Source organism: Chaetomium tenue (assembly GCF_020726465.1).
Source record: "Chaetomium tenue strain MPI-SDFR-AT-0079 chromosome Unknown F5144scaffold_2, whole genome shotgun sequence".
NCBI classification, from domain to species: Eukaryota; Fungi; Ascomycota; class Sordariomycetes; order Sordariales; family Chaetomiaceae; genus Chaetomium; species Chaetomium tenue.
The window spans coordinates 3,930,363-3,948,546 of NW_027117330.1; the positions used below are offsets into that span (position 1 = coordinate 3,930,363).

Sequence of the window (18,184 nt, forward strand, 5' to 3'; positions counted from 1 at the left end):
GCGAAGCCCCACAACCAACCGCAGTTGATCTCGAGGATCAATCAACCTTGGCACTGTCCCTTCGGCCACCGTAACAGCTTCGCGCTGGCCTTCAACAACTGGAACAGCGTTCCATAAACAACAGTAAGGTTGATGTCAACCACACAACAACACCAGATTCATAACCGTTTACGGTAGTCTTTCTGCGGATTGCGTGAGCAACACGACGCAATGGCCGAAAGAACTAGCTCAGACGCTCCCGGGCTCGGGACACCCGCGCCGCCATCACCAACAGCCGACTCCAGCACCGTCAACAAGTTCCAAAACGCCATTTCGCAATGGAGGAGTGCGTCTTAATTCTATATCGCTTCCCTTCAAAGCACGCATCTAACGCGCATCCAGGTCTCGATTTCACGACGCTCGTTTCCAATCTTGACAACACCGCCTCCGAGATCGTGGCCTTCCAGCGGGACTCGACCGTGCAGAGGAAGGATTTGGCGCAAAAGACGAAAGACTTTAGAAAACTCGACGATGCAAGCAAGCTTACCGAAATCAAGGGGTTGCTCAAGGGTACGCCCTCTCGCCAGAGCTCCGACTGTCCTTATTGAGACTGACACGATACAGCCTACCAAACCTTCATCGATCTCCTAACGACCAGCTCCAAGTCCGTTAACTCGGCCTTTCTACACACATACACATCGCTATCCGACGCGCCGGACCCATACCCGCTACTCGAGGCCTCCGTCGATTCAATACTCGTCTCGGAGGACACACTACCGAAGCTCACCCAGGAGAACCAACACTTGCAGGACAGTGTTTCCCGGCTGACGACCCAGCTCGACGATACAGAAGCCCGACTTCAGACGGAACGCGATGCGAGGAAGAAGCTCGAGGCGAATCTGGAGAGCAAGGTCAAGGAAGCCGAGGAATCATGGACCGCCGTGGTAGAGGAGAAGCAGGACAATTGGTCGGCAAAGGAGAAGGCGCTGGAGGACAAGATCGAGAATCAGGACCGCCTGCTGAACGAAATCAAGGCTAGCTACGAGGTCAACCAACGGCTAGGGAAATCCGACGATGCCGACGAGGGCCGAGGGCACGTCACGAGCGCCGAGCTGGAGATGGTACATTCCGACTTGGAACGGACGAGCACACGGCTTGCCGAGGTTGAAGCTCGCAACGAGCAGTTGCGTCTAGAGCTGGCACAGTCCAAGTCACAGGTCCCAACCCAGGCCTCGGTCAACCTGGAAGACGAGCCCGGCTACCTGCGGGTGAGGTCGGAGAACTCGTCTCTCATCCGAAAGCTTGATGCGGCACGAGTGGAAAAGGAGGGCCTAAAGAGGGATCTAAGCGTCAAACTCCGGGGCCTTGAAAGGGAGGTCGGAATGTTGAAGGACGAGCGGGACGGTCTTAAGGCGAAGGTGCAGAAATGGGGCGACTACGACGAGGTCAAACAAGAGCTGGAAGTTCTCAAGAGCATCGAGTTCTCAACGGGCGATGACGACGAAACGCGGGATATCGGCGGGGACGAAAACGGCGCTGCAGCCTCGGGCAAGGGAGACACACTCGAACAGCTGCTTCTGGCCCGAAACAAAAAGTTGAGCGACGAACTCACCATTCTGCGGGTGTCGCATCAGGATCTGCAAAGCAGGTTGCAGAATCTGCAGGAGGAGCTGTCGCGGACCAACGCCGAGCTCGAGAAATCACAAAACCTCAACGAAAAGCTCGAGAACGAGCTCTCCACCGTCCAAGCCGAGGCACCCAATGCCTTCCCCTCGGGCGCCTCCGTCGCAGGCACCTACGTAAGCCGCTACGCACCCTCCATCGCGCCGGGCCGCAAGGGAGGACGAACATCACCAACCTCGTCCATCATCAGCGGCTTCAACCCGCGCGACTCGCCCGACGACCGGCCACCCATGGGCGGCGGCTCCGGCATCTTGCCCATGATCACGGCCCAGCGCGACCGCTTCAAGAAGCGCAACACGCAGCTCGAGCAAGAACTCTCCGAGAACCACCGCACCGTCTCCCAGCTCCGGCAGGAAATCGCCGCCCTCCAGCGCGACAACCTCAACCTCTACGAAAAAACCCGCTACGTATCCACCTACAACCGCACCACCACCGCCGGCAGCGGCACGGCCACGACCTCCTCCTCCTCCGCCTTCACCGCCAACCCCAACCCCACCTCCGTCTCCATCACCTCCCCCGCCCTCCCCAGCCCCGGCGGCGGGCCCGCCCCCCTCGGCCTCGACCGCTACCGCAAAGCGTACGAATCCAACCTCTCCCCCTTCGCGCAGTTCCGCGGCCGCGAGTCCGCCCGCGCCTACAAGCGCATGAGCCTGCCCGAGCGCGTCGTCTACTCGGTCACGCGCATGGTTCTTGCGTCGCGCACCAGCCGTAACTTGTTTGCGCTGTACTGCCTGGCCCTGCATCTGCTGGTGTTTGGGAACTTGTTCTGGGTGGGCGCGGGCGACGCGGATCGCTATGCCCAGGCGGGGGGGGCCGCGGCGGCTATGGCGGCGCATGCGCCCGAGGTTGATTAGAGAGGGGGTGGGGGTGGATGGGTGGATGTAGATGGGCGGATGAGAGGGGGGTTGAGGTGGTGCTCATTTGGTAGACCAGGATGGTGGTGGTGGTGGTGGTGGATGGAATTTTCGGGGGATTGCATCTGCATATGACTTGTATGGGTGGATGACGCGCAGCTTTTGCGATGGCTATTTGCGGTGTGTGTACATGTGCTTAGATATGTGTATAAGGTATTTTGTATGGTATGGTACGGGAGCCATGTGAGTGGGTACTCTCTCTGGCCGCTGGTGTCCTGCAATATGCGGAACGGTTGTGGTTGATGGGGGGTCATGGGGGAGGCGGCCAGCCGTCTCGGCGGGCGGCTGCGGAGATGATGAGTCCCGGGATTGGCTGCGGCTGGCCGTGGTTGCTGCGTTCCCGCTTCGCGTGGTGTCTTTTCACGGCGTGGTTGATGGGTTGGCTTGGGGAAGATGGCGTGTTCGATGCTGTCTTCTTTTTTTTGTTTTCATGGATTGGAGAAGACGGGGCGTTGCGGTGCCTGGGTGAGAAGGGTTCCCGACAATAATCCATTATTAGGTGGACAGTTCCTGTTTCCTATCTAGATAATGCTTATGTCAAGATTTTACCGTGGGCAGGATAGGTCGTCCAGATCAACATTGCTTCTAAGTACATCCGGACGGCCTCTGCGAATAACAACTATAGATCACGTCGTTGAGGACCTTCATCAACCCCCGTGCCGCCACACCAACCACAATCACTCATCGCACGTCGTAACCATAAACCCAATCCTCCTTTCACGGTCCTTACCCACCGCTTCCTCCACCGCTAAAAGCCAACCGAGGCCTACCCGCCACCAGGTCTGGGTAGTTCATTTACGAGGCAGATTTCTCCGCGTGGGGATGGGACTGGGATGTGGTTCACCGTCGGGGGCAGGCAGCACGGGCTAGGGTGTTACTGCAGACAGGGCGGTATGACGAGGTCAACCGAGGGGACAAGGCCGTGAGGGATTGGCTGGATGGGAGACCGAAGAAGAGTGCTGTAGGCGCTGAACGCGAGGGGACGGTGGGAACGAGGGTAATGGTTGCTGGAGTTGTTTGGCCGGAGACAGGGGAAGAGGAAGGAGGGTAGGTGGTTGATGGGGCTGGTGGAGGGTATTATTGAGAGAACGGGGGATGGTAGTCCGTATGGAGTATATCGGGGTCGGCAGCGCGAGGTGACGAGGGGGCTTTGTGAGGGGTTGAAGGGGAGGGATGGAAGCAAGGAGATGGGGTGAGGTGAATGGATCGCCATATCTTGCAGATGTCGGATGGGTAAATGCGCCTAGCCACTCACTGCGGGGCAGCCAGGGAACTTTCCCGGTCACCTTCTCAATGAAGGAATGTACGCAGCCGCTGGATGACGACAGCGTATTCGTCATGAGTTACAGACAGGCGCCGACCGTGAAGGCCGAGGCATGGCAAAATCAGAAACCAAAGAGACATTTCCGATAGGTCCGTACCAAGCACCTCATCTAGAAGCTGATGGGTTGCTTCTGGCGTCTTGGCCCGCTGGGCATGTTGACATGTACACAAGCGAACCGAGATGATTTGAAGAGGCCGCAACGGCAGGTCTTGCCGCCCCAGGCGCCCGCAAGACATGTGGGTGTGGAACCGGAACCGGCACCGGACGCGAGGGCGGGAGGGGCACGCAGAAACCAGGCCGCAGCAAGTGGCCAGCGTTTATTCTGCGGACAATATTTGGCTCGCTAACCGGTAGGGTTGCCACATGGCCGGTGGGAGGCATCCCTTGGATGGGGTTGGTGGATGGAAGTTGTTTTGGACTTTGGAGGAGGGTTGGATGGAAGTGGGCATGTGGATTGTTCCGAGGCCAAGCTTTTGCTTGTCCGCGGCTAGCCATTGTTCGCGACCTACGGGCCTGAGACGCGACCTCTGACGACACGCATATTGTTCCGGCCGCGGGTTGAACCTCACCTTCTATCAATGTCTGATAGGCTGGATGAGCCAAAGAGCTGTGGGGTTGAAAACCCCCCAATATGGAAGATGCCAGGAAAAGAAGCGGATGTGAACAATTCCGCTGCGGGCAACTACTTTTAAATACTCCCAGGGAAGTAGCGTGAGAATCAAGCTAGAAACTTAATTCCCCAACCGACACGGCGCAGCGGAGTACGGGACACGCAAAGAGGTGCATGAAGCGATCGGGGATCTAGGCAGATCGCAGTTGCGAGCAAAAAAAGCCGCTTGGCAACGAAAAGATGTGGTCGTTAATCTGGAGAAGCGACGTCCCGACGATGAAGGTTGATGGAAGCGAACCCAAGCCGGGACTGCGGGCGGCTAAGGTTGCAGGGTTGGTGAGGTTGGGCGCGGCAAACATTGTGGGCAAAAATAGCACTGGCCAATGGAACTGTAGAATTTTGTGGGCTAAATTCAGTCGAAGAGGGGAAATTAGCCCAATTTCTCCAGATTCCGTTCTGGACCAAAGTCAATGGTGATAATCTCACACCCTTCCGTGCAGGCGATTTCCAATTGATCGTCACTGTCAAGTTCATCACCATGGTTGGGGGTCCTCGTGAGATGTTCCAGTGATCGGGAGATCGACGATCTAACGGCGTTGCGAATCTTTTGAGCGGCGCAGGAAGCACGCTACACTAGATTGGAGAAGAGAGAAGGCTGGGGGAGGCTATGGTTTGTTAGTACTCTTACAGAGAGGTATGGACATATCACATCTACATCTTAGTGGTCACAATTGCTTGCCTGTTGATAGTTAACCAAACCTGAGCTCGGGAACGATCACATGCATGTCCACTCAATTTCGGGCTCAATCCTCCGAGGAAACGTAATAAGCAAATAACCGACTACTAGGAATATTGACAACATTTCTTAGATTCGTCCTACCACATCGAGACATGGACTTGGGTTTTGGGAAGATTCTACTCCATCCATTCGTCGCGTCTTTGAGAGGACACCCCCCTCGAGGGGAGGGGTGTGCTGATGAGACCTAAAAGCAGGTGGTGGAACGGCGCTTGCCAGGGGTCAGATAGGCAGGGGTCAACCAACCCCTCCAATGAATTCAACAGCCAGTCAGATGGCAGCATCCAGCGACAAGACCCTCGTCCCGCCGCCGTTTGCTGTTCGTTCGGCGGCTGCCCGCCGGACTAGCGAGTCTATGGATTCTCGGCCGTGGGAGCGCGGGACCTGGCGGGACGAGTGCGACCCGCGGTGCTGTCGGGGCGGCTGGAGACCTAGCCTTGTGCCGCCATGTCCGGAGTGTTGTATAATAGCCATCCAACCTCCCTCAAAGCCCGTCGAAGTCATGATGCTCATCCTCTGTCTCACCTCTACCCTCCATATATACATCCCTCCCGGATAAGCCTCCTCTTTCCTTTTATTTTCTATTAGTCTTTTGTGTCTTCTGCTCTTCGGTCTGGGTTTCCTTGCTCATTTCGTGATACCCCTCCCTCGATCTGTGATCGACCTGACTGCCGGCCACTCGACCAACATATACACAACCCCGACCATGCATGCCTCACTCCTCTTCGTATCGGCGCTAGCCGCCTCCGTCTGGGCTGCCCCTACGTATCCCAAGATCGACGCGGGTGCCAGCATCCCCGACAACATCCGCACCGTCTCCGAATATTTCAACATGCTCGCCTCCAAGGTGCAAGACAGCCGGTTACTCAACAGCCCACCAGTCTGCGATCTCTCCAAAGTCTCACTCCCAGCCGGTAAGCAAGCAAACCACCTCTTGACCCCCATCACCCCCACGGACCTAACCCCTGATACTAACAACAACCCCCGTTAGGCGCCGCTGGCCTCCCATCACCATCCCCAGACCTCCACCTCCGGCACATCGCCATCGGCCGCGGGACACAGAACTACACCTGCAACCCAGCCGAGCCCAGCGAGGCGCCCAAGGCCGCAGGCGCGCTTGCAACCCTCTTCAACGCCTCCTGCCTGGTAGCGACCAGCCCGCAGCTAGCCAACACGCTGACGCGGGCGGCGCTGCACTTCGAGGTCGGGCAGAGCGCCGGGAGCGAGCAGCTGGCGCCGTCCAACATCGGGCTCAGCGGCGTGCACTTCTTCACCGACGCGACCACGGCGCTCTTCAAGCTGGACGTCACCCCGGCGCTGCAGCTGGGCGAACTCCCCTGCGGCAAGAACGCGAGCGCCGACGCGCCGACCGACGCCCCCAAGGGCCTGCAGGGCGAGGGCGCCGTCGCCTGGCTCAAGCTCATCGCCAAGCAAGGCGCCACCGGCGGCCTGCAGGAGGTCTTCCGCGTCGAGACCGTCGGCGGCAGCGCGCCGGCGACGTGCAATGGCTTGCCGAATGCGTTCGAGGTGCAGTATTCGACGCAGTGAGTTCCTCCCCTTGCTATTTGTTTCTTGTGGTCCGGGAAGACATGGTGCTAATGAGATGACAGATACTGGTTTTACGCCAAGTAAGCGGAGAGGAAAATGATCATTTCGAAAAGGTTGTATATTGGGAGGGTCTCTGTCATTATTGCATTGTGTAGGGAGTTCCGGTTTTAGGGGTATTATCCTGGAGGTTTCAACTTCTTTAATGTAGCGCTTCTCTTCTTTCGAGGGTGAGTGTGTTTGCCAGGAGCAAAGGAAACCAGAGGTGACATTCAACCTCAGGTCGGGGAGGCGCGCACTTACTACATCATGCACATATTGCCGAATCAAATAAAATAACACATAAACTCGAAGCCTACGTTCTAGACCGTGACAATGGTTGTCGAAACGGATTGATGGACCTTCCCAAAGGTGGGAAAATTAAAGTGAGTGTCAGGGTTAGGAGAGGGAGGAGTGAAACATCACGTGGGAAAAAATACCCATTTGATTTTGACCCCTGTGGTCAACTTAATTGACACAACAGAAGTATGAAATAAAATCCAGCCGAATCGCAGCAACAGAAAGCGACGTGTAGGATTTAAGTCGAACTGTGGTTGGTTAGGCACATTACAGGATTACTTTACTTTTCTTAGCCTCGCAAGAATTTCTTGCCATGAGGAAAGGGCGACCCGCTATCTCACATCTCTTCTCACTGAGATTTCCATTTCATCCTTCATGCCGGAATTCACCAGCGAGGGCTTTTGGTTCGCCAGCGACATTTCTTGACGTCAAATCACAACAATATATACTTCGACCACGACAGTACTCGGCGCATCTCGCTGCCTCTGACCATTCCGATCATCTTCCCGTCTCAAACGTGAGACCAGCATCGAGTGCCGATAACCGGCGCGTTCAAAAAACACAATCAAAACCACATCGGTGTCAGGCACCACAAGATTGTACGTTTTGAAATTGTCTTTATTTACCCCTCTGCTCGCTAACCAACGATCAGTCTCTGCGCCGCCATCTGAGCACCGGGGTTTCTCATGTAGATCTCGTGAGCCTAAACAGAACCCAACCAGATCATCATCATTCGTCGAACAGGCCTCGCCCTCCCTACAATCGACACAAATGGACCAAAATCAACCATGGGACTGGCGCCAACGCGGCCAGGGAGAATATATCCCGCCGCCGCCTAATGGTCCGAACCCATTCGGCATGCCGTTCAGCATGCCTCCGAATTTCAACCCCGGGTGGACCCAGCCGGCACTACAGAACCCCTTTCCCCAACCAGGCCAGCCGCAGCAACAAAACGGTGGTAGAGGCTGGGGCGGCTATGGGGCATTCGGTCTGCCAGGGCTCCCTGGGCCATTATTTCAAGCTACGCACCAACAAAACAATGGTAGAGATCAGAGCCATATGCCCTTCGGCCGCGTAGGGGACCAGCGCTATCTTCCTCAAGGCAACCAACCCCCTTCACACAACGATGGCAGAGGCCACAGCCAGGCACAGGCCAGTCAACCAACCTCCTGGAACCCTTTCCAGACTAGTCAGCCTCGCCAACAGGACTATGGTCGGCGCCAGGGCGAAGGGGACTTTTATCGCCCGTTACCTCAGCTTGCTGCTCCCCAACCCAACCCACAGAACCAGCAAGGTGGTGACGGTGCCTCAGGCGGCCGTAAGCGCCAACGCTCGCGCCGCAACGAACGGCAGCGGAATCCAAGATCCCCAAGACCCCAGCGAGCCACTCCTCCTGACTGGGTTTTTCCCCCCGAGAACGCCCCTCTTCCCTTCCCCATGGACAGCCCCGCCACGGGCCCTTTTCGTCCTACCAGACCGGCGCAGCGGAACACCCCGGGTATCTCTTGGAACGGCTCGAGGATAAAAAGAAGTGACATGCCGACTATCTCTTGGAGCGGCACGAAGAAAAACAAAGTAAAACAAAAGCACTATCCTCAATATATCCCCCCGATCGCCGCGGAACTCCAAGCCATCGGCCTGGGCCGCCGCGACCCCATCACGGACCCCTCGCTCGCGTCGGGCGGCGTCCCCGACCCGACCGACGAATACCTCCAGCGCGCCTCCTTCATGCCCTACCGCCTAGCCGCCCCCAAACCCATGCTCGTGGTGATCGACCTCAACGGCACGCTGCTCTACCGCCCCAACAAGCGGCAGGCCACGACCTTCGTCGAGCGGCAGCTAGCGCGCACCTTCCTGAAGAGCTGCATCGACAAGTACTACGTGGTCATCTGGTCGTCGGCGCGCCCGGAGAACGTGCGCCGCATGTGCGCCCAGCTGCTCTCCCCGGAGTACCTCGCCCGCGTCGTCGCCGTCTGGGGCCGCGACCGCTTCGGCCTGACCGCCGAGGACTACGACCGCCGCACCATGTGCTACAAGCGCCTAACACGCCTCTGGAGCGACCCAACCGTGGCGGCCTCGTACCCGCGGCCGCCGCGCACGCGCTCCTTCGCCAGCCCCGGTTCCGACGCCAACCTCCTCGAGGGCCTGGACACCGTCCCCGACGATACCGAGCTCCTGGACGGCGGGGCGTGGAACCAGGCCAACACGGTGCTGATCGACGACACGGCCGAGAAGTCGCGCAGCGAGCCGTACAACGCCGTGACGCTGCCCGAGTTCGCGGGCAACCGGGACGAGAAGCCCGGGAGGGTCCTGGCGTACGTGCAGAGGTACCTCGAGGCCTTGTCGTCTGAGAACGACATCAGTACCTACATCAGGGAGAAGCCGTTCACTACGGAGCAGATTCCAGATAGGGACCATCCGCTCAGCATGGAGTACAAGGCGTCCACCAGGGAGCGGGACCAGTCGCCTAAGAACAAGCCGTCCAGCAAGGAGCGAGGTCAGTCGCCTAAGAACAAGCCGTTCAGCATGGAGCGCAGTCAGTCGCCGCCTGGGATGGCCGCGCGGGGGTCGTTTCGGGGATCCTCTCGGGCGTCGTCTCGGGCGTCAACTCCGCCGTCGGCTTGAAGGGGAGGTCTTTTTTGTTTGTAGCTTAGGCGGCGACGGGAGAAGGCCGTCGCTATTTTGGAGGGAGGGAAGAAACCCGTGTTGTTATATGACCGAATGTCACACCCCAACTGTTCGAAATTTTGTAGATATCCATTGAAAGTTAGAGAAACGAAAATACATGTCTCGAAGCACTTTGCACACTTTTTTTTGTCATGATCATTGATTCTCATTGAGCAAGCCCGCGGACGCGGTAGCTAGTGTCTATTTCATCGAGTCATGCTCGACTTGACTACTGGTGATATCAAAGCACAATGAACCACCCAGTGGGCCCTGATCCCTTCCGATTCCCTGTCCATTCCCGTTCATCAGTCATGTCCCATAGTCTAGCACACCCGCCACGTCTGGCCTGTCATGCGCTTCGCTTTTTTTGATTTATTTGAAGACCTTGCCGGCGGCATGGGGGTACTCCTTGCCGTTGACAACGACCGGCTTCTCCCAAGTCCACTGGAGCTCAACGAACTCCCGGTCCTCGGGCTTGGTAGGGTCGAGCTTGGTGAACTCGTAGCTCTCATAATCGGGAGCGACGTCAAAGACGGGCTCAAACTCCTGGCCACGGATGACAAAGGCACCCTCAATGACGGAGTCATTGTTGACACCGTACACCGACGCGCAGCCGAAGACGTACTTACGAGAAGCCTCAAGGCGGGTGTTGAAGCCGCCGATGAGGTTGCTCGACATGAACGTCAGGGTGAGCTCATCGTTGTACCTGTAGACACACTTCCAGATAGAGTACTCCTCGAAGTTGACGTTCTCCCAGAACCACTTCATGGCATCAGGGGTCTCGTTGTTAGAGTACTGGCGCTTCCACTCGTCAAGGGGAAGGGAAGCCTTGGGGAGAAGCTCAAGGGGGTGCTTGGGCTTGGGGGCCTCGGCCGGCGGCTCCTCATCCTGGGGCTTGGCCGCGGCAGCCGGCTTGGGGGCCTGCTTGGCCGGCTTAGCTTGCTCAGGCTTCTTGGGGGCGACGTTGGTCAACTTGGGGGTATCGAGAAGAGAAAGCTCGGGAACAACAGCCGAGTAGATGGGCTGCTTGTAGACCGTCTCGTACCAACGCGAGACGTTGGGGTTCTGCTGGCGCCACTCCTTGTCGAAGAAGTACTCGAAGCCACGCGAGATCAGGCCGGCGGCGAAGACATCAGCCAGCGTGATGCGCTCACCCACCAGGTAGGTGTTGTCACGGAGGTGGGCCTCGACAACAGAGATGACCGCGAGGGCAGCCTTCTGCGACTCCTCGACAGCCTTCTTGTTGTAGGGGTCCTTGCCCAGGAGAGGGCGAAACCAACCGCCGAGCTTGGGCAGTACCTCGCTGTTGAAGTACGACATCCACCTCAGGATCGAAGCATAGCTACCAGGGTTATTAGCGGCCTGCGCGCTCAGAACCGGTAAGCGTTACGTTGCACTTACTCCTGCTTGGTCTTGCCGAGGAGGGTGGTCTTCTCGTTCTGGGAGGTGACTGGATGATTGTCAGCATGTTGGTCAAGAAATGTGCATGCGGTAACAATCCAAGTGGGGTAAAAAAGGACAATCAGAAGTTAGAACTAAGTCAACACCGTGGTTTTCAGATAGGGATAACTGTTATTGAGAATGTCTCGGTCATCATTGTCGAAGGCGGGGCACCTGGGCAACCAAGATGCCGCCACCGTGGGGGGAGCGGGGCAGAGGGGCCAGCCCAACGCAGAGCAGCGCAGAGCAGCGCAGAAAATAAAGATGCCACATACCGTAGACAGCGATGGCGATGCACTCGGTGAGCACGAAGCCATCAGCGCCAACGAAGGTCGGAACCTTGTGAAGGGGGTTGAGCTTGAGGAACTCGGCGCTCGGCTGGGTGGTGTCGGTGTCAACCTCCTCAAGCTCGAGGTTGTTCGCCTTCGCGACGGCGCGAATGCCCGTCGAGCGGGGGTTGCCCTGTGTCGCGAAGAGAGGTCAGCAACGCGCGCGCAAATAAAAAACGGCGTCAATTAAATATTTAGCGCCATCCTGGAGAATCGCATAACATACCGCGTAGGTGTAGAGCTGTCCGAACGCCATCTTTGCTTGTGAGTTGACAGGAGGCTGATGGTCGAGGGGAAGGGAGACGGGCAAAGAAAGCTGTCGATGAGTGAAAAGGGGATTCACAGAAAATTTATGTGGCGGGGTAGTTCAGGTGGGGTCCAGCTTCACGCGTCCTGACTGGTGGGCGCTAAGGTGGGGGAGCAGGCCGCAATCTGGTCCGGGCTCGAGCTCCGTGTCTGGAAAAATTGATGCGAAATTGTTCCGCCGAGAGCCGCAGCCCGCCAAACCCACGGGGCAACGATCTCGGCCGAACGACGGGATTCTCCTGGCGCGACCGCCGACAAATGCCCACGGTGGACGGCCGCACGGAACGATGACATCCCTTTCACGACGAAGGCTCGCCTCAGCCCTCCGCGGCTTTTCTACCGGCCTCAATGGCGGGCAACAACAGTTACTCGAGCAGCAATTCCAGTCGTTGCGATTAAGCTCAGCAATCGTTGGCCAACGGTGCATGTCGACCGATTCGATGCGGGGGAGACCTCCGGCCCCTATTGCCGCCGCCGGCGAAATCGACCTGGACAAGTTGGCCAAGGGGCACCTTCTTGCTTCCCATGCTCGACCAGTGCCCGTATCGCCCTCCTATTTCTCGCGCACTCCGGCCTTCAATGACCGCTACCTCGCCCTCGAGAAACTGTCCAGGGCATACGGCAATCTTCCGCTGATCCCGGTAGCCGATGCCGAACGTATTGCTTGGAAGAATTTGGCAGACCTGAGGCAGTCGTTTGGCGAGCCAGTAAAGGCAACAGATTACGTCAAGTGCCTCACCATCGTCAAGAAATTACACCAGATCCACCCCGAGCTGAAGCCAGAGGCGGTAAAGCGGGCGCTGCAAGACTTCAAGCGGGACGTGCAGGCCTTCCTCAACGTGCCCAATCCGATACCCATCGACAAGTTTGGACGAGCCCTTGGAGTCGGCAAGAGAAAGTCCTCGATCGCCAGGGCGTATGTTGTCGAGGGCGATGGCCAGGTGCTAATCAACGGCAAGACGCTGCCAGATTATTTCGGTCGTATCCACGATAGGGAGAGCGCCGTCTGGGCTTTGCACTCAACAGATCGGATCGACAAGTACAACGTATGGGCGCGTGTTGAAGGGGGTGGCACCACAGGGCAGGCGGAAGCGCTCACGTTAGCCATTGCGAAGGCCCTGCTGGCTCACGAGCCTGCGCTGAAGCCCGCGCTACGGAGAGGTGAGAAACAACATTCTTCTAACCACCAACGGCAAGTTGAGGTCATCGCTAACCCATTGTTTTCAGCTGGTTGCGTCACCCGCGACCCGAGGAGAGTGGAGAGGAAGAAGCACGGCCGGGTCAAGGCGAGAAAGGGATTTACATGGGTCAAGAGATAGTTTCGGCTGGGCGGGCCGTTGTGTGCTTCAGAACTGCATGGCCGACCACCCCCATGGGCTTGGTGGTCACGTCTATGCTTATCCCTCTGTAAGCTTTTTCTCTGTAACAACTGTATCACGGATAACTGTACAATACAAGACATGCAGCGTCTCAGATCTGCGTCACCGGCCGAGGGATATAGTCGAGGTGATCTGTCTACGCTACTCCATGATGCGCCACGACTTTCATGGAAATCGACTATACCTTCGCTGATATCTGATTCTTCGCGCTGTACGCCGCCGCGGCGTAGGCATGCATCGCTACAGCTCATGAGAGGCAAATCACCGTAACGGACCTCCTGCAAATTGCTGGCCGCAACCAGAACCTAAAGAACACTCTTCCAAAACCATCAAGCATGGTGGTGGGCAGAGCGACTGAAGACTATGGGACTTGGAGGATAGGACGGTAGGGTTTGGACCAGGTTATGATTCGGCAGCCGGCCCAATCCATAAAACTGCTGCTGTAGATGAGACAGGCGTGTTCATGGCGAGCGCTAAGTAGAGATCAGCGTCATTGGTGGATGAGCAAGGGGGCCGTGAGGGCTGCAAGAAACCGCAGGTTAAGCGTGGCCTGAAGGGCGTCTGGCGTTGATCTGTACTCTCTCAATCCCTTGTGGGAAGGATATAGGTCCTCTCTACCTGCCGATCATCCCCTCCAGCTTGAACAATTATTCGTAGCCTTGCCGCATGCGTGCTGGCGAACGGGTTTCTTTACCTCCCGCCTCACTAACAAGGTTTAGAAGGTCCTCTCGAAGAAAAATAAGAAGAGCGAGATAGGAGGAATCAAGTATAGGGGCAGCAAAACACCGGTGGCAATAAAAATAGCTTAGGTTTGCTCCCTCGCAGCATTTGATAGCTGCTTGTTTTATACATCAACCACTCCCAACCCCAACGCACAACCCGTTACTTATAGGCGGTCCAGCTGGTTATTCCAATCCACATTGACATTTACCCCCCAGGCATGGTTCAAGGGCATCGGATGGTCGGGGTCTACCAGAAAAAGCCGATGCAGGGACGATTGCGGCTAGGGTGCTGCGCCGTCACACGGGCGGGAGTACCCGCGGAAGCACATTGTTCTGGGCGGCAACAGGTTTTCTATAGCAACACCTGTGGTGGGGAGTTGGCGGCGCGCGATCGCCACTCCAGGCATGAAGGTCATCCCTATAAGTACCACGAAGCATGCATACCCGCGACAACCCGACCCCGGCCGGGCCACACACATGCACACGGCACGTCCAGCAGCCCTACCCGCACGACGTCCCAATTTTATGGCATTCTGGTCGGTCGGGTGCCGTGCTAGTACCGGGAAGCCGACCTTGGCTGGAGCCCAATACGCTTCGGTTATCGATGTCGCTTAGGACATGCGGCCTGTCTCAGGAACGAGCATGCTACACCAACTCCGTGCACTTGCCATGGTCAACACGAGGGCCGAATTTGAACGTTGCCAAGCAGCCCGCCCTGTCGCCGCCTCACATCAGATGATCGACCAACTACTCCCCACGCAGCACCACCAATGGCCGCTGCCCCAGAGCTGAGATCTACGCAACAGCGTAGTATACATAGCCTAGTTCATCTCCCGGTCGATTCAACCTCATCCTGGGTGGTAAGTAAAACGCTGGCGGCAGTGGTGCAGCTGTGGGCGATCCCGTCAAGGTGTTTTGATGCAAAGAAACTCGAGGCGTCAAGATCCGGGCAATCGGTCCGGGCGCGTGTAGTAGTTGGGCATCATGCCGCAGCCTGGACGGACGGCATCCCCCGGGTCGAGGTGTACCCGGAAGAAACACTTGGATCATTCCGCCAAGCAATATTCGAGTCAAAGCAGATGGTAAACTCGAGACTTTGCCGAGGACATTGCATTTGGATGCCGCCCACCCGGATGAGCGCATTTTCTTCTGAACCCAAGACAGGACCCTCGCAATTCGTTATCTTCGGTCCACGGCGGAGGCGAGCCTCGGGTCTGGTGTGAGGCATATCCGCACCAGAAAACGCAAGTCAGCGGGCCCCATGAAGGCGGTTGCTGGCATGGAAGATAACTAGTAGACGTACATGTACTTGCTTCCGGCTAATGTCATCCTCTCATGCATGTCAACGGCCCCTCATCAAATGGTTCCAGAAGCTGGCTTGACGTCGTCTCTGATTCGCGAGCGCCGGGGCTCATGAAACTGGGCCTTGATCCTGGTCCCATTGCGACGCAGCCCACTCGCACGGACGTGATCGGCCATGGTGCATCGAGTCCTGGGCATCTGTTTCGACGACACACCTCGACGCCTCATCCTGGCAAACTCAACCTCTCAACGACAAGGATCTAGGATGTTCGAACGACCCTCCTTCTCGCCCACAGCGTGGCGGTACCAGTACCTCGGCGGGTTCGACCAAGCAACGGAGGTGACTTCTTTCTGCACCGAAGCCCTGCATAGAACAAAATTAGCAGTTTGGCCAGGCATCTGCCATGCACTGGGAGGAAAGCAGCTAACGACAAAAAGCAATTCGGACCTGAAAATCGCTGCAGCCAAGGCATGAACATGTTGCCAATTCCCTCACCCGCCGCCCACTTTCTTCATCAAGTTCGCAGCAAACCACCGGGTGCTCGGCTGTCGTCACAGCGCCCTGCACCTACTGTGTTGAATGCGGTGGTGGTGCAAATGGCCCGGGGGGGCCGGGATCACCGCCACGACGGTCTCAAACACCATTGAGATACGAGCAGCGGCACAACGCGACGAGAACCCTCCGGTCGGCCCGTGAGCTCTGCAAAGCCTTGCGAAAATGTGGTACGTGACCCGAACCTGCAAGGGGCATTTGTCTCGGTGGAGGTGCTGCATATTGAGGGGGTGCGGAAGAGACCGATGGATTCTGGCAATGGGAGTCCGGGATACCTTGGGTGGCGGGAATGAGCAGAGCAGGCCATTCGACCTACGAAGTACCTGGGTTCCCTAACGCCAGAATTTTAAGCTCCTGCCATTCTCAAAGTTGCCGTTGCCACCAATGCGCACGGCTGGTCAGGCAAAGAAATCCCATGGAAGTCCTGCGCTCCTGCTTCGTTTGTGGATTTAACCTTCGTTTCTTCCATGCGGAAACACACTAGCGAAGCCTGTGCCTTCCCATTTCCTGTGGATGCCCTGTCTCGGCGATGGCCGGCACGCCCACGAACAGAATGGACCCATTTCTCTCTTTCCACTGCAGCCAAAAAAACCCTTGTCCATCATCCTGCCACGAGCGCCACGAGCCACGAGACATGCGCACCGGAGCCCAGCCCGATCATGCGGGCCTGCGACCAACCGACTCATGTCCGACACTGATTGCATTCAACAACTGCGGAGAACAGTACTTCATACCTACCGAGCTAGCTAGGTACCTAGCTACCTAGCCAAGAACGCCCCCGGCGAAGTCACAGCGTCATAAGTCGGTAGATACCGCCGTAGTTATTCGCCGGCCCAGCTGGGGTTTTGCTTCGATCTGATTGATCCAAAGGGCTTAAACACGGTCCTGCCAAAGTCTGGGATAGACAACAGGAGGTACCCTGGCCGTTTGGGGTGTGTGTATCGCAAACACTTTCGCCTCCCCTTCCTGCAATCGTCACCGGCGTTCCAGAAACGCACATGGTCATGGCTCTTCGTTTTATCATGTTGCTTTCGAATTCGGCACTCGCAATCGGTGGCAATCAGTGATGCGGTCCCCAAAAGCTTGTCTGTGACGGGGGGCCTTCCCTCACGGCATTGTTAACCCCCTTCCCAGACTCCCAGACACAGTAAAGGGAAAAAGCATACTGTCTCTAAAATAATACCGGGCGTCGAGATTACAACATTACCAAACGCTACCCGGCTTCTGCACGCGCTGCAAAAACACGTCAATTCGGCAAGCCTCCCGGTTGCAGATCCACCCGCCCCCCTCATCAGTCAGCGATCCGGTCCTGTGGGCACGCATGGCGTCTCCCTCTTGGTGGGGGGGTGTGTCGCTGGAGATCTCGACCCTGCTTGCGGCTTGAATCCTTGAATTCCACCTCGAGACACCCCTCAACACACACCTCTCCCATGTCGAAGCCAAGCACCGGCCACAGTCCCTCAGGTACGTAACTGCGACAACTAAAATGGTCGGCCGTGTGGAGCAGCGCGAGTGTCCTCCGGATCGACCCCAGAGAACTACTAGTTAATCGAGATGCGATTCCCCATTGGTAGTCTTCATGTACACCATCTCCCCCAGCTGCATCCTTCCCTTCCCACGTTTGCCAACCTGCGCTGTCTTGCACTAGCATTTCGGCCCTTGTTGTCCAGGATACCTGGCCGAGACGTGCGTCTCTTGTCTCCCTCTGAGAAACATCAACTGCTTCCCAACTCTACACCTTCCTGGTTTCCAAACTGCTGCCCGCCCAAACGAGACAGAGGCAGTTGCGGACAGAGCTGCCGTCGAGGTCAGTATCCGTTGGGGTGAGGGTGAGGGATCGCCGCTCGCGATATATTTGTGTAAGTGAGCAACCTGGTCCCGGCCCGCTCCTGGAAGACGGCGGTCCCCTGTCTTGGACAATCCCGTTTCTCCAAAAACTCTTCTATCGCCAGCCCCAAACGGACAAAGGCCTCAGCGCTCACTGCCCTCTCCCCGGATAGACCTGTACGCATCGGCGGAGGGCTGGTATGCGCCCAAGTGCAAACCGAACCATACCTTTCCTCCAGCACAGCTTCCGTTCCTCGGGGCTTTACGGACAGCCGCACCGGCCAGTTGGTCAGAGCGGAAGGTGCCAGTTGGTCCGAGTGGAAGGTCTGTTCGAGCTCTTGGACCCTCCGCCGCCTCAAGTCTGGGTATATGATCCCCGCTCGTGTGGTTGAGCGAGTCGTCCATCCCAGTCCGCACACAACCCTAATCGGCGACTCGCGGTCAAGTCCTCTTCGACCTTGGTCAAAGT

The 18,184-nt window shown here is 57.2% G+C and overlaps 5 protein-coding genes across 5 annotated transcripts; 4 read left to right on the plus strand and 1 right to left on the minus strand.

Annotated features, from left to right (window-relative positions):
- Nucleotides 1-40: 40 nt before the first annotated feature.
- Nucleotides 41-2,661, plus strand: F5144DRAFT_527894 (CASP C terminal-domain-containing protein). Its single transcript, XM_066786867.1, has 3 exons — nt 41-325; nt 382-549; nt 604-2,661. Exons 1-3 carry the CDS (start codon nt 211-213, stop codon nt 2,514-2,516), a joined length of 2,196 nt encoding a protein of 731 aa, XP_066646999.1. The 5' UTR covers nt 41-210; the 3' UTR covers nt 2,517-2,661.
- Nucleotides 2,662-5,833: 3,172 nt separating this feature from the next.
- Nucleotides 5,834-7,271, plus strand: F5144DRAFT_133821 (uncharacterized protein). The gene is made up of 3 exons (XM_066782321.1): nt 5,834-6,220; nt 6,298-6,854; nt 6,917-7,271. Exons 1-2 carry the CDS (start codon nt 6,013-6,015, stop codon nt 6,852-6,854), a joined length of 765 nt encoding a protein of 254 aa, XP_066647000.1. The 5' UTR covers nt 5,834-6,012; the 3' UTR covers nt 6,917-7,271.
- A 107-nt stretch (nt 7,272-7,378) lies between these two features.
- Nucleotides 7,379-10,045, plus strand: F5144DRAFT_627466 (uncharacterized protein). Its single transcript, XM_066792292.1, has 2 exons — nt 7,379-7,789; nt 7,843-10,045. The coding sequence occupies exons 1-2, from the start codon at nt 7,504-7,506 to the stop codon at nt 9,813-9,815; spliced, it is 2,259 nt and encodes a 752-aa protein (XP_066647001.1). The 5' UTR covers nt 7,379-7,503; the 3' UTR covers nt 9,816-10,045.
- F5144DRAFT_563617 (uncharacterized protein) lies at nt 9,999-11,949 on the minus strand. Its single transcript, XM_066788384.1, has 4 exons — nt 11,853-11,949; nt 11,573-11,759; nt 11,259-11,307; nt 9,999-11,199 (listed from the first exon to the last, which is right to left on the minus strand). The coding sequence occupies exons 1-4, from the start codon at nt 11,880-11,882 to the stop codon at nt 10,230-10,232; spliced, it is 1,236 nt and encodes a 411-aa protein (XP_066647002.1). The 5' UTR covers nt 11,883-11,949; the 3' UTR covers nt 9,999-10,229.
- A 270-nt stretch (nt 11,950-12,219) lies between these two features.
- F5144DRAFT_481765 (mitochondrial 37S ribosomal protein uS9m) lies at nt 12,220-13,251 on the plus strand (the record flags this gene model as incomplete). Its single annotated transcript, XM_066785305.1, has 2 exons — nt 12,220-13,093; nt 13,160-13,251. The coding sequence occupies 2 exons, from the start codon at nt 12,220-12,222 to the stop codon at nt 13,249-13,251; spliced, it is 966 nt and encodes a 321-aa protein (XP_066647003.1).
- Between the last annotated feature and the right edge of the window lie 4,933 nt (nt 13,252-18,184).

Excerpts from the sequence above, each read along its gene's own strand:
- F5144DRAFT_527894 (XM_066786867.1), top strand. The coding sequence starts at position 211 with ATGGCCGAAAGAACTAGCTCAGACGCTCCCGGGCTCGGGACACCCGCG. Across the intron at positions 326-381 it reads CGCCATTTCGCAATGGAGGA|GTCTCGATTTCACGACGCTC; the intron begins GTGCGTCTTAAT and ends ACGCGCATCCAG. Across the intron at positions 550-603 it reads AATCAAGGGGTTGCTCAAGG|CCTACCAAACCTTCATCGAT; the intron begins GTACGCCCTCTC and ends GACACGATACAG.
- F5144DRAFT_133821 (XM_066782321.1), top strand. The coding sequence starts at position 6,013 with ATGCATGCCTCACTCCTCTTCGTATCGGCGCTAGCCGCCTCCGTCTGG. Across the intron at positions 6,221-6,297 it reads CAAAGTCTCACTCCCAGCCG|GCGCCGCTGGCCTCCCATCA; the intron begins GTAAGCAAGCAA and ends AACCCCCGTTAG.
- F5144DRAFT_627466 (XM_066792292.1), top strand. The coding sequence starts at position 7,504 with ATGAGGAAAGGGCGACCCGCTATCTCACATCTCTTCTCACTGAGATTT. Across the intron at positions 7,790-7,842 it reads GTGTCAGGCACCACAAGATT|TCTCTGCGCCGCCATCTGAG; the intron begins GTACGTTTTGAA and ends ACCAACGATCAG.
- F5144DRAFT_563617 (XM_066788384.1), bottom strand. The coding sequence starts at position 11,882 with ATGGCGTTCGGACAGCTCTACACCTACGCG. Across the intron at positions 11,308-11,572 it reads CATCGCCATCGCTGTCTACG|TCACCTCCCAGAACGAGAAG; the intron begins GTATGTGGCATC and ends ACAATCATCCAG. Across the intron at positions 11,200-11,258 it reads CTCGGCAAGACCAAGCAGGA|CTATGCTTCGATCCTGAGGT; the intron begins GTAAGTGCAACG and ends TAACCCTGGTAG.